Source organism: Rhineura floridana, chromosome 17 (genome assembly GCF_030035675.1).
Source record: "Rhineura floridana isolate rRhiFlo1 chromosome 17, rRhiFlo1.hap2, whole genome shotgun sequence".
Taxonomy (NCBI): Eukaryota; Metazoa; Chordata; class Lepidosauria; order Squamata; family Rhineuridae; genus Rhineura; species Rhineura floridana.
The window spans coordinates 9,952,559-9,968,513 of record NC_084496.1 but is presented as its reverse complement, the minus strand read 5'-3'; the positions used below and the strand labels follow the sequence as shown (position 1 = coordinate 9,968,513).

General features: G+C 44.7%; 2 protein-coding genes across 22 annotated transcripts in view; one reads left to right on the top strand and one right to left on the bottom strand.

The window, feature by feature from the left end:
- Positions 1-15,516, top strand: part of IFT140 (intraflagellar transport 140) — a 122,867-nt gene extending 107,351 nt beyond the window's left edge. For 10 of the 16 annotated variants that reach the window (XM_061599959.1, XM_061599963.1, XM_061599960.1 and 7 more), the window contains 6 exons: positions 436-618; positions 1,641-1,847; positions 2,980-3,192; positions 3,272-3,438; positions 5,472-5,613; positions 6,921-8,123. In XM_061599959.1, the coding sequence (XP_061455943.1) occupies positions 436-618; positions 1,641-1,847; positions 2,980-3,192; positions 3,272-3,438; positions 5,472-5,613; positions 6,921-7,124 (1,116 nt within the window). In that variant the 3' untranslated portion in view covers positions 7,125-8,123. The other 6 variants (XM_061599957.1, XM_061599955.1, XM_061599954.1 and 3 more) reach the window with 6 other exon arrangements.
- TELO2 (telomere maintenance 2) overlaps positions 4,034-15,955 on the bottom strand; it is a 32,374-nt gene continuing 20,452 nt past the window's right edge. For 4 of the 6 annotated variants that reach the window (XM_061599972.1, XM_061599971.1, XM_061599970.1 and 1 more), the window contains exons 16-21: positions 15,755-15,925; positions 14,952-15,043; positions 14,241-14,340; positions 12,922-12,986; positions 12,229-12,344; positions 4,035-8,803 (exon numbers count right to left, since the gene is read on the bottom strand). In XM_061599972.1, coding sequence (XP_061455956.1) covers positions 8,703-8,803; positions 12,229-12,344; positions 12,922-12,986; positions 14,241-14,340; positions 14,952-15,043; positions 15,755-15,925 — 645 coding nt within the window. In that variant the 3' untranslated portion in view covers positions 4,035-8,702. Of the gene's footprint in view, positions 8,804-12,228; positions 12,345-12,921; positions 12,987-14,240; positions 14,341-14,951; positions 15,044-15,754; positions 15,926-15,955 lie in introns of all 6 variants that reach the window. The other 2 variants (XR_009759425.1, XR_009759426.1) reach the window with 2 other exon arrangements.

The following is a 15,955-nucleotide window of genomic DNA, read 5'->3' as shown; positions in this document are numbered from 1 at the left end:
GCCTTGAAAACATGTTTTCTGATGATTTTTTGGAATGATCTTAACTGGTGGCTTGTGGGGTTGTTTTTATTCTGATGACGGCGATGATGATGAATCATTATATTACATTACATTACACCCTTCCTCCCAAAAGAGCCCAGGGCAGCGCATATGCTGTGTTTATAGTTGCCCTGTCTGCTGATTGTTTTAATTTGCTGGCTATTTTAACATCAGCAAATGCTGTACATTTTAAAGCTATGTCTCTATATTGCTGCCCTGGGGACCTTTGAGAGGAAGGGTGGAGTGGCAATGTAATAAATAAAAATATTTTTGCATGCTCAGTTTCTATATTTGTGTTTGCCACCCTGTGAAGAAATCTTTCTGAAAAGAAAGGGTTATAAATAAAAAAAAACCTACACAAATCTGGAAGCTAAAGCCTCCATTCGATTTTTCCAGGCAGGGCACTTGTCCAAGGCTCTGGAATTGGCCTTTGCCACCCAACAGTTTGCAGCCCTTCAGCTCATTGCTGACGATTTGGATGAGAAGTCTGACCCAGCCCTCCTGGCTCGTTGTTCTGACTTCTTCATTGAGCACACCCAGTACCAGAAGGCGGTTGAACTCTTGCTAGCTGCCAAAAAGGTATATTGATCACATTTCAGCAAATGACAAGCTGTTCTCCCATGCCCCCACTTCTTGTCCTGACAGTTGATATTTCTCAGAATCCTGTATTGATACTTGCTTTTGTTCTTGGTTAATTAGCCTTGATTCTGGTCACAATCAGCAACACAGAGCAGAATCACTTTGAATACCTTGTGGAGCTGGACAGGGGAAATCCATTTTTCTTCCATTTTCTTACAGAAGAGACGAGGACCCAAAAGGTGTTCAAAATGTGCCAGATGGAATCTCATCATTATGAAGAAGTCTTGTGGATTTCCCTTTAGATTGCAAGTTGCCTAGAACAGTGTTCTTCAACTTTCGGTCCCGAGATTTTGTTGGACTGTAACTGCCATTGTCCCTGATTGCTGGCTAAGCTGGCTGGGGATCAATTATGGGGGGTTGAAGTCCAACAATGACTGAGGATCCAAGATTGACAAACACTGGCCTAGAAGATCCACTTTGGTGTCAGGATAAAGGGCAAACTGCAGTGTCCAATTTTTGGCTAAAGCAGCTTCTCTCCCACACCCCTTTACATAATTTAAAAGCGACTCCACTCTATCTGTTCTTAGTGTAGATGGTGCAGTAGATGGACTCTAACCAGTGAAGGATGAAGACGAACCACTGTCCTCAGACACCTTCTTTGGAAGCACATCCTTGTCTCATATTGTAGCTTAAAACTAGGGAGGGTTGGTTTTCTCCCCCCCCCATTGTGCCTTCCTAACACCTTTGTTTCTTTTTACCCTGAAGCTCATAATAACTTGAACCCCTCAGCTCCTCTTTCAGCGATATCTGATTTTCCTGTGTGGCTGGGGGCACCATACATACCAAAAAGCTCTGCTTCAGAGGTAGAAAATGCTCTTCAAAAGGTGCTCTCATTCTGGGCCTTGGACTTAGCAAGCTGTGTTATCCTGGTTTCTTCTGCTCCTTTCTTCTTTACCCCACCTCCATTCAGCTCCCAAGAGCTTATTTTGCTTGCCGTCTCACTCTCTCTCTCTCTGTTGCAGTACCATGATGCTCTGCAGCTTTGCCTGACACAGAACCTGACCATCACCGAGGAGATGGCCGAGAAGATGACCATTTCGAAGGACTCCAAGGAGCTCTCGGAGGACTCCCGTCGGCAGCTCCTGGAGCAAATTGCTGATTGCTGCATGCGGCAGGGCAACTATCACATGGCCACTAAGAAGTACACTCAAGCGGGAAACAAGCTCAAGGCAAGTGGTGCTTAGAGGGCTCAGGCAGTGAAATGCATGTAAGCATACAGTTGCTAGTCAAGAGCTTCTGAAGTCGTGTTGGCGGCCACCTTTTATTAGCTTTTATTAGCTGGATCTAGCAACACTGGTCAAGTAGGTGCCTTTGGGAATCCCACAAACATGGGGCATAAAGATTACTGTCTTCCGCTGTTCCTTCTCAGCAACTGTTACTGCCCTGGACTATCATTCATGCTCTCATAAGTGCACTGTAATGTACCAAAGATACAGCCAGTGCAGAATGCTACGGTCTGTCACCTTACAGGATTCTTGATCTTCTGCACTGACTTCCTGTTAGTTTCTGGGCCTGATTGAAGGTACTGTTTGTCACTAATAAAAACCCGGGAACAGACTGTTGCCAACACATAACTCTGCTGCTCAAAAGCTTGCACTGGTTGCCTGTACACTACTGGGCCAGGTTCAAGGTTCTCATGTTAATTTACACAGCCTTAACAACTTGGGTCCAGGATACCCTCAAGGCCTTACTGACTCCTTGTATTCCTACCTGATCAGTGAGGTCTTCAGGGGAGTCATTGTTTCTGGTTCCCCATGGCTCACTGCACATCTGAGCCATATAGGACCACAAATAGTGACTCCCCTGAAGTCCTGTGATCAGGTAGGAATATAAGGAGTCAGGCAGTCCTTGACCCAAGTTGTTAAGAGCTGTATAAATTAATGCATGGCTCATTTGCACCAGGGGTCATGCATTCTGTACAGTAGACCCATTTTTATGGAACTCCCAGTTGAGGTCAGCCAGGTCCCCTCCCTGCTGAACTTCCAGTAGCTACTTGAAAACATTTTTATCCCATTTTAACTGAATTCTGATTTTACAGTTTTAACTGATTTTTATCTTTATTGTAATTATAGAGACTATTGTAATTAAGCAGTATATAAGTTGTGGAAATAAATACTGATTGTCTACAGCCTAAGAATCTGGGGACAGGAAATTCTTGCTAGAAGACAATATTGAACTCTACACATTAGACTAAACCACGTGTAATTCTGCAGATCTGTCTTTCCTCTCTCTGCCGGGTTTGCTGTTGTTTGCATTTGCCTGGGGTGAACAACAGCATCAGCTCTGCCCCTTTGTTTTCAGGCAATGAGAGCCTTGCTCAAGTCAGGAGATACAGAGAAGATTGTGTTCTTTGCCGGAGTCTCAAGACAGAGAGAGATTTACATAATGGCTGCCAACTATCTCCAGTCCCTGGACTGGCGCAAGGACCCAGAGATCATGAAGAACATCATCAGCTTCTACACCAAAGGGAGGGCTCTCGACCTCTTAGCTGGCTTTTACGATGCTTGTGCTCAGGTACGTAAGTGGTCTGTGGGTCCTCAGGTTGGGCCACGTGAGAGCAAGCAGATGCTCATCACATTTCCCTTCCCTGCAGGTAGAGGTGGATGAGTACCAGAACTATGAGAAGGCACTGGGAGCCTTGACGGAGGCATATAAATGCCTGTCAAAGGCAAAGACACGGAGCCCTGTCGAGCAAGAGAGCAAACTTGCACTCTTACACAGCAAGATGGCACTGGTGAAGAGATTTATTCAGGCCCGGAGGTGAGAGAAGCAACTACGGCTTCTTTGTATTGAGAGTGCTGCATTTTCCCTTGTTATAAGCATCCTGGGGCGCTTCCAGACTGCCACTATTGTCGGGATTCAGTTACATACTGGCATATTTTGCACAATTACAGTTCTTTCCTCTCCTTGCAATTCCCCTTCTGCTGTTCAGCTGACTGAGGAACGGCTGGTGAAAAGGCTTCTGGAGCCCCCCTCCCTTCCTTCAGCTTGGCTGATCAGCAGGAGGGTATGTTGTGGGCTATGTAAGAGTAGGCAGTGGGCCAGAAGCAGCCTGGGGAGTGACGATTGCATATTTCTGTGTTGCAATATTGGGGGGGAGGGAATCTTCCAAGCACAAGAGTACCAATAGAAACTAAGATAATGGTTCTTGTACCTACAAGCCCAGTCCCAATATTTTATGTATTTGGTTGTAGTAGTGGCGACTATAGGGATTGTAATACCATGGGTCCCTTTTATACTCCTACCTCCTACTACCACCCCCTGCATCCATTCCATATCCTTCCTCCTTAAAACCCAGCAAAAGCAGGAATCCGGAGCAAAGGTGATTGTTCCAAAGAAGAATTTTATTGATAACAGGAAACAGAAGCAAACACACTCTCCACACTCTTAGCAAGCAAAGTAAACAATACTCACAAACACTAAAAGACATCAAGGATCCTTGGACCACTTCTTTCCCCGACTGGACAACACACATCTCTGGGTTTCAGAGTAGGCTAACGGCCCTGAGCTGCCCCTGAGTTCCCACTTAAATACTCTTCCCCTGCCCCATTTCCAGTAAACACCTGCCCTACTAATTAACTATTAATTTTATGACAATCTTCCAACGTTGATTGGGTCTTACTCCCCTTAGAACATACCCCTCTTCCAAGAAGGATCTGCCCATCTACATAGATTGTTTATCCCAAACTGCACCAATGTTCCCCTTTTTGGGGTGAATCCTGTGGTTTTTACCTTCTCTCACTTATTTTCAGGGGAGAAGATGACCTCCTTTATTAAAGCCTTATCTAATGCTTTATCTTTTATTATTATGATTACCTATAATCTATATCCATATAAACCTTGTATCAATGATTTTATCTAAACTATACCTTATGTTATCTTTAGTTTTGGCATTTTATAGCCTGTCATTCATTTCAGCTTGCTAGGGGCAACAACAGGACATTCTTGCAATTTTCAAATGTTACAGTTAATATTGCTCTTCTGTTGAGGTCTCTTGCTTATGCTTTATTTACAAGTACCCACAATCTCTGATCTCCCCTCTAAAATATTTAAACTAAAATCTTATATCACCCAATTCCTTTATCATTAAAATGGAATAGATTACACTTAACTATCTAGATCACACTTAAACTTCTAATACATCTCAGGCTCTTCACCCTCCTGGAGACCCTCTTGAATGTAATATATGAAAACCTAGAAACTTATTATTCAAATTGTACATCACTGACACCAATAGATGGGAGTAAAGCTCACATTCGCCTTGATCTTAAGAATCCATTTACCACACTCTTCAGACAATCTGTGTTAGTTTCCTGTTCTTGTGGTGAGCACAGGATGCCATGTGGTTTTGTGACCATTTCCCCCAACAATGGCACTCTCTTACAAATCTTACTAAGGGGGTGAGTTTTCCTAACTCCTCATATCAAACCAAAGTTCCCCAAAGACTCGTTATGCACCCCAAAGTTTCCAATCTTCTAGACTGCTAGACTCCAATCTTCTAGAACCAAAAATGGGGGAGAGGCATTTTTTGAGACTATGTACCGACTGGAGATCATGTATATTGAGCAGGAATTGTGCACAATTCTTTCTTCATGGAAAGATTATGTGCACATTCTCCATGAAGCCTGATGAATGTGCACAATGGCCAGTTATTATGTAATTAACTGTTCAGCTTACGTTCCCCTTAACATATACATGCAAGGCCTTAAACGGTTTTTCCACTAAGAGACAAGTGATGGTAACAAATGCTTTTGTCCTGCAGAAATTAGTGTCTGATATGTTTCCCTTCCTAGGCTTTATTCAGAGGACCCCAAGGAGGCAGCAAGGCAATGTGAGTTGCTCTTGGGTGAGCCAGACCTCGATAATGCCATCCGCCTAGGGGATGTCCTAGGTTTCCTAGTAGAGCATCACCTACAGGTGCAAGAATTTCAGATGGTGAGCGGCCCTTTCAGTGCTCATTCAGCAGAGATGAGCTACCTTGTTAAATACATAGTTTTAGACGCACTGAAAACATTCAGCATTGTACGCAGCATTCTCCTTGTGATATTTTGTGTGTGAGAGTGTGTGTGTGTGTGTGAGAGAGAGAGAGAGAGAGGGCAGTTGCATAACTGAATGCTTCCTCACATTATTAAAAAACCCTCTGTACACATAGAAAGCTAGAATGTCAGGGACCAGCCGTGTCCATGATGTGCTAGCTTTCTACATGTGGGGTTGGGAGTATTCAAACATGCAAATCTCCCATCTACACTTTGACAGTTCTTTTCTCAGTGGGTAGGTCAGCAGTCAGAAGCACAAATGAACAATAACCCACCAGTAATATAATGTCTAAATAAGTTCTGAATAAGTGTATTATACAGTTGAATGGCAGGAGGAGGTAGTTCCAAATATAATTTGTAGTCATTATAATTAGGGAATATTGTGCTGCCTCTTACCAGCACCTGGTGCAGGGCAGGGGAGGGAAGAGCAAAGCAGAGGAAACAATTGTGTTGAGCCATCTGGAGATGCAGTGATTCACTTGCTAAGAGCAGGAAGTGTCAACATGACCCAGTGTAAAACAGGGAAGGCAGCATTGCTGGCCCTGGGCACAAAGGAACTGCTGCTCTGGAACAGCCATGTGCTCTCCTGTCACGTGGAATTTAAGCCAAAAATGGGCTGCATTGAAAGATGCTGTCTGACAGCAAATCTGGTCTTCTAACAGATCGCAAATGACTATTAGCAATACTAATAATCCCCATCAGTATTGCTCACAGTCCTGTAACATCAGCCTGCACACCTCTTTCTTTAAAGTCAGCCTTTTAGCCTCTTTTCAGTGAGTCTCGCACAGGATGAAATTACAGTAGTAACGTTTTGAATGTCTAAGTTCTGTCTCTTGGCTTTCAGCCTCTTAATGCTAATTCTAGCCATTTTAACAGGAAAGAATAGGAGTCCTATAGATTATGTAGCCTGGAAATGCACTCTTACAGCTAAAGGAGACGCAGCATCTCACCACCCTTTGCATAGCTATTGGGAAGCTCCTTTGTCAAATACTGAAAACCGGTGGATATGGTTTCCCAACAACTCTTCATATAATTGTTATGATTGTTCTATTCCACTGTAAGCAAGCCATGGGTTAAAGTCAGAGTTTGAAATAGCTCATCAGGGCCACAGCCTCCTGAGGTAGATCTTTGGGTTCATTTTTCTGTTCTGTTCAACTGGGACTCGTAGAGCAGCCTTCGACTATGACATGCTTTTGTTCTCCCTAGGCCTATCGCTACCTAGAGGAATTGCGGGGGAAAATTCCCTGTGTAAACCTCAATTACTATGTGAGCCAACAGACTGTGGAGGCAGTTCACAGAGGCCTGGGCATTCCTCTGAGCCGAAACCCTGCCCCAGAGAGAGTTCGCCACAACAGCATAGAGGACAAAGGTGTGGAAGAGGAAGTGGCAGATGAAGTGGAGGCTTCCTAACTGAAGTCCCAGCTGGGACTCTGTCAGATGGTAACTTCTGTTCCTGTACTTCTAGAAGAAGGCTAGAGGATTCCCTTGCCTCATTTTACTAGGGGAAAAGACGCTAGCTGTAAAGCCAGCTTTTGATCTATATTGTTTGCTTGGTTTTCCCCCCCCCCAAGATGTTTGTTATGGTTTGAATGCACAAGACAAAATGCTAAGGTTTTGTGCATCTCTTAGCAACTTAAGACGTGGATAGATACATATGGTTTTAGATAGCAATTGTTTTTTTTAAAAAAAAATCCATGTTCAGCTATTTTAGTATTAAGCAATTTTATACACCATAAAAGATGAGACAGCAGGATGGTTTTGGCAAAGATAGATTTTGATGAAGGCATCGTTATACATAGTCTAAAAAGCCAAAGTAATTACATTACTACAGCAGAGTATAAGAATGGCTTCCTTTCTCCCCTTCTCCCTTGGTCACTTTGTAGAGAATGGGTCATCAAATTCATTTAGCACAAGTAGTGTGTGTTGAAGGGTGTCATGGGAGATCACATCTTCTGCTCATGGCAGATGAGTCACATGACCTGTACACCAGTTCACAGTTAGAACATCTTCCACAGTACTTTCAAGTAATTTTACTGGACCTGCTCAGACATTGAGTCCTGCTGTGTGGCTGTTAGCAACTGCAGTCCTGCACAAAGCTCATCAGAAGCTAACCCACGATACCCAAAAGGGACCCAAAGACAGAAAGAATCTGCTCTCTATCCTCAGCTCAGATGAGAGTGATCATGCACAGCTTCTAGGAACTGGCCTAGAGTTGCTCCTCTGAAGCTAAAGGGCAATTTACGCTGAGCTGTCATATTTCGTGCTCTATACTGTACACATGCTACCCTGGTAGAATCATCTGAATGTCCTGAAGCTAGATTGCCTGGTATTGGACGGCTTTCCTAACACTAAGCCAAATGCTAAAATTAAGTTGGAAGAGTTCAGGAATAAAAGTTATGCCTATAGCAAGACTGTAATTTTTTACATTGACATCATGGGCCCTGGCTTCACCAATGTTCACCCACTGTGAAGATACTCAGAGAAGTATCCAAGAACAAATGTCCCTTGCTTCACTATTGAGCAGCACCTTTAAAAATGGTGCTGTTTCATGTATACCGTCTACACTGCAGAGTGTAATTTAAAAAATTAGCATTCTTCTTCTACAGAGAGAGCATCTCTAGTGTGGTTTGATAGTTGTAGAACCATTATATTCTACAGCAGTCTGTCAAAGAAAGCCCACAAACAAATTGTTGCAAGCCACTCGTTTTAACCTAGCTTAAGCCCTCTGGGCAAACAGACTTTACTCTTGGTTGCCAGGGCAGGAGCTGTATGAGTCTATGTACGCATAAATGCAGCACTAGAAAAGATGCAACACACTCCCTGTAGACCAATAGCAACTGCATACGCAGCTGGCCTCTGTCAAGCCACATTCTCTGGCTTGCACCCCAATATCTTCCTTTCCTTTCCTCCAAGCAGTGATGGGCAGATTCTGACCTACCAGCGGGACAGAGGAGATAAAGGGCATCGCCATTGTCAAGCCCTCCTTTGCTAGAACCGTTCAAGTTTTTTCTTCTTCAGGCTTTCCATCAATAGCAGATTTTGCAGCGCCAAACTTCTGCAGTTGCCATCTGGGTCCTTTTCTGCAACATCTGCAGAAAATAGGAAGAGACAGACAAGAGGAGAGGAAAAAATGGCTCAAGGAAATCCCTGTAAAGCGCTAGTGGAGCTGTCAAGTGTGCTTTAGTAAAGGGACAATAAAAGGAAGTTATCCCCTCCCCAGCTCTCCCAATATCCAGCTTGTTTGATTTTAGACCAAACTTTATTTAGCAACATTTCTTTTTTACACAGTGTAACCAAAATATCTCAGCAGTAGGAGCAAGCAAGATGAATTGGAGCAGCCCTCTGCTTTCTCTAAGCACATGCCCAAGTAAAGATGGGAGGAATTCTAGCACTAAGTGATTGAGGGGCACTGGAAACTGCTGATCTTTAGGCTCAGGATTTCAGACCTGGTTCTCAGACATAGTTTTCTGAAGCAGAAACTTTCATTTTCCATAGGCCAATACTAAATGATGAACAAAGCCTTCCCCCTACACACACACACACACTTAGGCACGAGGGAAATTTCTGCCATCCATCACCCAGAGGTATACTTCCAACTACACAAATACATTAGCAACAAGAGCCTAAAAGCAGCTTTGCTACTGTTTGGCAAGTTATGAAACCAGATATGCACTTCCTTGCACGGCAAAGGCCAAATGGACCTCACAAGCATACAGGAAAGTCTGCCTACTCTGATGTGGCAGTTAGGTTACTCATTGATTTAAGCACTGTCTTATGCAGCCATCTGAGGCACATAGCCTGGTTTGCCAGCTTTGCTCTGGCAAGGTTTCTGCACGTTAAGCAGCTATATAGTAAGAAAAGAGAAATGCAACAGTTGAATTCCCACCACCACCCCAGGACGCAGATGCCATGACAGAATAAATCTCACCTGCCTGATTTCTGCTTGTCAGGCTGCTGTTAACAGGAGCTGTACTGACAAGGGTTTGGGGGGGTGGGGGGGGGGAGGGGGAAGGCTGGCAACTCTATTCGGAACAGTCTTGCAAAGTGGAAATCAGGATGTCAGGGCAGAGGAATCTGAAAGAACGGTGAGTCTCTGGGAGGATATCCCGTGCGCATAAGCTAAGCCCTTGAAGCCCAGCACCAGGTCAGTCTGGGTACATGACTCACTCAGAGAGCCCTGCTCTATTTATAAAATGACAGAATGGAACACGGTGCTAAGTGCAGCCAATAGCCCACAACACTCAACATCACCAGTTGCCCCAATGTGACAAAGGCTCCCAAAAAAACCAAGAGTGTTGTGGAAGCGGTTGGATAGCCCAGTAGAAGAAATAAAAAGTTAAACCCTCTGTACAATCTGATTTTCTAAGTCAAAAGGGGACTGGCTCTTGCCTCCTCTTTCCACAAGGCTACTTTGTCTTGAAGCCTCTTGTTAGAAACCAGATTATTACTATTCATAGCAGTAGTAGATCACAACAATTTAAAAGACAACATTAAAAACAGTTCAAAACAAATTAAAATCACCAGCACAGGATGGGGTCCGAAAAATATACACCTCAAGTGTCAAAGACCAGGGTAAAGAGGTGCAAAAACTACAGTGAAGGTGCCAGACGCACCTCTGTGGGGAGGGGATTCCACAACGTAGGGGCTACCACAGAGAAGGCCCTCTCCCACGCCACCCACTGTGAGCTTCTGAGAGCAGAGGAACTATCGAGCCCCCACACCCCTGCTGACCTTAACACCTGAGAGGGTCTGTAGAGGAGGTGGCCTTTCAGATATTTGGGGCCTGAGTCATTTAGGGCTTTAAACATTAAAGTGAGCACTTGAGTTGGGCCCAGAAACAAACTGGCAACCAATGCAACTGTTTTACAACAGGGCTTACAGGAGCTCTAAAATCAATCCCAGCCAAGAATCCAGCCGCTGCATTTTGGACCAGTTGAAGTTTCCAAGTCATTCTCAAGAGCAGCCTCATGTAGAGCAAAGTCATCATGGTTGCAGAAGTGTTTTAATATGTGACAACAACTTTAATATCCAAATGATGTAGCCTCTGATGAGAAAAAATTGTCCCTCCGCATATGCAAATCTTACAAGTATTCACATTGCACAATACTTTCCAGCTGTGCCTACCAGGACATGGGATTCTAGCACTAACCACACAGGAAGACTTCTCCGCATATCACCTCCAATGTTAAATAGGGTTGCACCGAACATTTTCAGACAAAAGCCATGCAGCTCCTCTCCTTTTCACCCAGTCCCATAGGCATTAAGAGACTGCCAAACAGGCTACACTTGAGCCTGTTCCTCCAGTCACATGATGGCAGAGGAAACAGGGAAATCGGTGGCCTCCATAGCAGTTCGTTTCCCTTTGAAGGGTACAAGACTGTTAGCTGCCAAGGCAGGGATCAAAGGCTGGCTGTGTTGGTGTCACTTCCTCTCCAGCTTCCGCGGGAAGCTCACCTCTCATATCAGAATGGTGAAGGAATGGTGAACCGAGGGAAGCAATGGACCGGCACCTGAACCTACTGAGGACACATAATCCTGTCTGTTCTGCAGATTCCTTGGATTAGTGGAATTCAACACTTCCATCCATCCCTCAGGAAGAGAGGCCCTTGCATGTGGCCTAATTGGCACACTGGGAACAATAATTGCAGCACGCAATGAAGCTTCTCTGTCTCTCACCAGTATTGAAGGAACACCTGGCAAAAATGCAGGAAGGTGTCAGTTGCTGCATACCCCCCCCCCAAGCTTTGGAACGCCCTGCCAAGGGAGATCTGCCTGGCCTTCTGCTGAATGGGCAAAGCTTCTTCTGTGCCGGGCAGACTTCTGCCAGGTTGATCCTTCTCCTGTCCTGAAAGCTGGTTTTATTTCTGTATTGCTCTTAGTTTTTCAGATGGCTGCTGATTTTACTGTCTCTTTGATTCATTGGTTGTACATGCTATTTTTATAAAAAAAATTGTTATTTTTCACCACATTATTATTCATTTCCTTTTGAGGAAAAAGCAGGAAATATATATGTATTTATTTCTAATCAAAATAACATAGTTACACCTTAAAGCGTAAAAAAAGATGTATTATTTTTTATATTTATCTGTCATCTTTTCTTCCAAGGAGCTCAAGGTGGCATTCCCCCCCATTTTATCCTCACAGCAACCCTGTGCAGTAGATTAAGCTGAGAGACAGCAACAGGCCCAAGGTCACCCAGTGAGCTTCAAGGCTGAGTAGGGATTTGAACCCTGGCCTGCCAGGTCCTAGTCCAGCACTTTAACCACTGCACCACGCTGGCTCTCCAGTGCAATCCATGCTTTGCACTCCATTTTGTTGCTGCGCATGAAGCTGCTCTGGGATGCTCTTACCAGACTACCTTCTGTCATGGCTTGCAGCAGACAAGAATCATCTAGGCTGTTTCACATAGGGTTAGCCCTAAGAGTTAGGTGGTGCATGAGAGAAGGCTTGGCCTCAACACACAGAAATTCGCAATATAACCCTTGCCAATGCTATGTTACCAGTGTCTTCTCACCTGCCAGCCAGGCCTGGGTCTCTAAAAGCTCCTCCGTCATCTCCTCCAGAAGGCACTCAGCTGAGATACTCAGGAGCGTGGAAGAGACAGAGGACAAAAGACCCTGGCGCACATACCTGCAGGGAAAAGAAATGCCCTTGTGAAAGCTGGCAGGAAGTAATCTCATTCCTACCCAATTTATAGTCCACAATCTTTATGCTGCCTTCTGTTTTGCTAAATTTGTTTTACTGTCACCAAACGAATCCCGTAACTTGCATTGAGGATTACATGGAGCCCAGCTCAAGAGATTTCTGTCCCACTCCACATCTAGCAGAAAAGACTACACCAAAAAGGCTGCAATAAGGTCACTTTCATGTGTGATGCTGAAGACATATTTACCCTGGGATTATGTCAGTTGTGCATTCAAACTACAGACGCTGGAAATGCAAACAAAGCATTTAAGTATTGCTTATGAAAACGGCTGACTTGTCCAAGACCTAGAGGAGGGCAGTGTGATTTGACCTTTGCCTATGTTGTACTCAAACTGGCTTTCCATTCTTAAAGGCCATTTCTGTTTCCTACCCCTCAGCATCCTTTGCCATCTTGATACTTCTGGTGGGAATGGAATAAAGAGAACAAACTCATTCCCTCACTCGACTGGGCTCCCCAGCCTTGACCACAGAGGTGCCCACCTAGATGCTCACAGGAACTCACGTGTCTGTGTGGAAGCGCAGGGTCCAGACAAAGTCGAGCAGTGCCTTCCCCATTGCAGCCGCAACCTGGAGGAGACACAAACACACAAATCAGGATCTGTGGAAGATGCGTTACATGGAAAGCCTCAGGCAGGGATGGCCTGAGACGTTTTGCTTTCTGAGGCGGAAAATCCAACTGGTAAAAACAATAAACTAAGGCTGCAATGTCGTGGTCACTTTCCTTGGAGTAAGCGCCACTTAACACAGTGGGACATTTGCTTCTGAGTTAACATGTGTAGAACTGCACTGTAAAGCACTGACAATTTGCTGCCCTTTACTAGTACTGCAGTCTGTTGCCCAAGGTGAGCTGCCTCTACTCTCCCTAATGGAAGGCCTTCCCTGGCTTCAGGCATTAGCCACCAATGAACAAAAACATTGGCTCAACCACAACAGAAGGCACTACTAACTCAACAAGCTGAGGATGAACTCCAGAAGGTGAAGGAGGCAAAAACACGTATGTGACAAAAACTTGGCATGTATCGATTTAAGAAACATAAGCATCCATTTTAAACTAGCGAGCATAACATTTAAAGATTAAATAAATAATATGCATTTTCCCAGATGTCAAATTGCATTTTATTTTATTTTGGGGGGATATTTATATCTCTCTTGAATGAATGATCAAACTGGCTTGCATGGCCAAGGAATATGGAATTATTTATCACCAAGTGACCCAATCAAGAATAAAAGAGTCCGTCTTGGGAGGCTTTCAGGTATGTCAGTGCCTAACAAGGGGGGAAGGGAACAGTGACTGAGAGCTGTGTTGAGAGCAAAAGAAACACCCACCCCGGACGTTAGAACTGCTGGCTCTTGCTGCTGTGCTGAAACCTGGGAGCTTATGTGGAATCCAGACAGCACCTGGTCTTTCGAGATGGGGTAGAGAAGCTACAGCCCTCCAGATGTTGTTGCACTCCAACTTCCATCTGCCCCAGTCAGCATGGCCAAGAGTCAGGGAAGATGGGAACTGTAATCCAGTAACATCTGGAGGACCACAGATTTCCCCAACCTGGAAAGAAGGAAGCACATTCCCAGGACCAGTGGCTGCAGAGAAGAGCATGGGCAAAGGCGCTGCAGGGCCTCTGCTAATTCAGAGCACAAAGCAGTCAAACTCCCTGCATGTGCCACATGGAGATTCTCAGCCCCTTATGTCCCATCTGCTGAAGCAAGTGTTCACTGGCTCCCTTTGGCAGAAAGTGGAATGCCACGGCTCGCTGAAAGCCAAGCACAGGCAACTGCGCGCTCCTGAGGCACTTTTGAAGGCCCTCCCCCTTAGCTCCTTACCACAGTGTTAACAGCGAAATACATTAGAATAGCCAAGGTGTGTGTCATCCGTCCCAGTACCAGGTGATCATCTCCCAAAAGGTCAAAGGTGGTCAGTGGCCTGGAAGGCAGAGGGGGAGAACGTCTGGATGGGTGAAGCAAGCCTCAGAGTCTCAGCTTGGTTTTCACCAGCTGGGAATGGTTCTTCCCCATCCAGCTGGCCTCTGTTATGCCTGAAGAGAGCCCAACCCAGAAGCCAAGACAGAGCCTTCTTATTCAGAAATAGAATAAGAGGAGAAAGGTGGCAATTCCAAAAGGAGCCAAGTACCTGGGCACAAAGGGGCTCTTTGCACATTGTTGCTGTAGCAGGTCCTACAAATGAAAAGCTAAACTACAGTGCAGTCCTTATAAACAGCTTGGACTGTTCTGGCTCTCAGAGCTGATGGAGTTCTCCTAAACATTTGTATTCTAATTGTTCATTTGTTTAAATCATAGCATTTGCCTGGAGCCTCTATTTGTACTGAAAGCACACACACAGCCCAGCATGTGACCGATAACTCCCAAATCTGCACCACAGATCTGGCTGATTACTAGTTCACACTTTCTAAAAGGAGATCAATTCCAGCCCTGAATATGATGGGTGTTGTTGCAGGAGATGGTTAAAATGTATTCCTTGCAAGCCTCTGATGACACAACACAGCCCTGGGGACGTGCAGTTGCAGATGGTCTCACCTGTCAAAGTTCTGAAGCAGCGGAAAGAAGAAATGACCGGCAACTGGACCAAATCTGTTGGGGGCAGATGGTGGCTCTGGTTGAGAGTGGCCCTGTTCCAAACAAAGAGAAAGATCAGCCAGGAAAACAGCCAGCAGCAAGAGAGACTTGACTAAGAGTCCAGAAAAGAAGCTTCACAGATGTAACATTTTGTTCCACCCTCCCAAAACAGACTGCCCCTGTAGGAATTTCAGAGATGCCTATCCAGATGCATAGCATTGCTTTGAGTGCTTGGATATGTTTATAGGGTTAGCATAAGTTTTAAAGATCACAGGTGTCAGGAATATGATATCTGATGAGATTTTTCAGCAAACAAGAAAGAGGAAGTTCTTTTGAAATGCTCAAGTACCTTTGCGGTTGGCACTGGAATAGCTTATAAACAAGTTGGAGGGACAGTATACTTATTTCTGAATTTCAGGTGATTAGCTAAACTTAAAAACCAGTGACGTGGGGATGTCAGGAAGGGGGATGACTTCTGTAAATTATATTGTATTACATGATGTTAAGACGTTTTGTTTTAATATGTTTTAAAGTGTTTTGTTTTTAAGATGTTTTAAAGTGCTTTTAGTGTTTTTGTTTGCCACCCTCGGCTCCTTCTGGGAGGAAGGGCAGGATATAAATTTAATAAATAAAATAAATAAGAAGGAGAGCCTCAAGCCCTTGGATACACGAACAGTTCCCTCTGGCTGTCTTGATGTATCCCTGCTGCAACTAGCTGTCTGGCTTGAGGCACAGAAGGGCCATATTGGATTTCACAGCCTCACCTTTGCAAACCTTCGAGTCTTGCTTTTGATCCTTTCATCCACCACTTTTTGCCAATCCGGAGAAGATGTGTTGCTCGACAGGATCTGGATGCTGGGATGTTTTGGACTCGGAAGCTGTTTTGGTTTAGGAGAAAAGGGTCGAGAGAGTTCCTGGGCTGCCATGGCCAGGACCTGAGTGAATGGACAAGAGGCTGTTAGGTG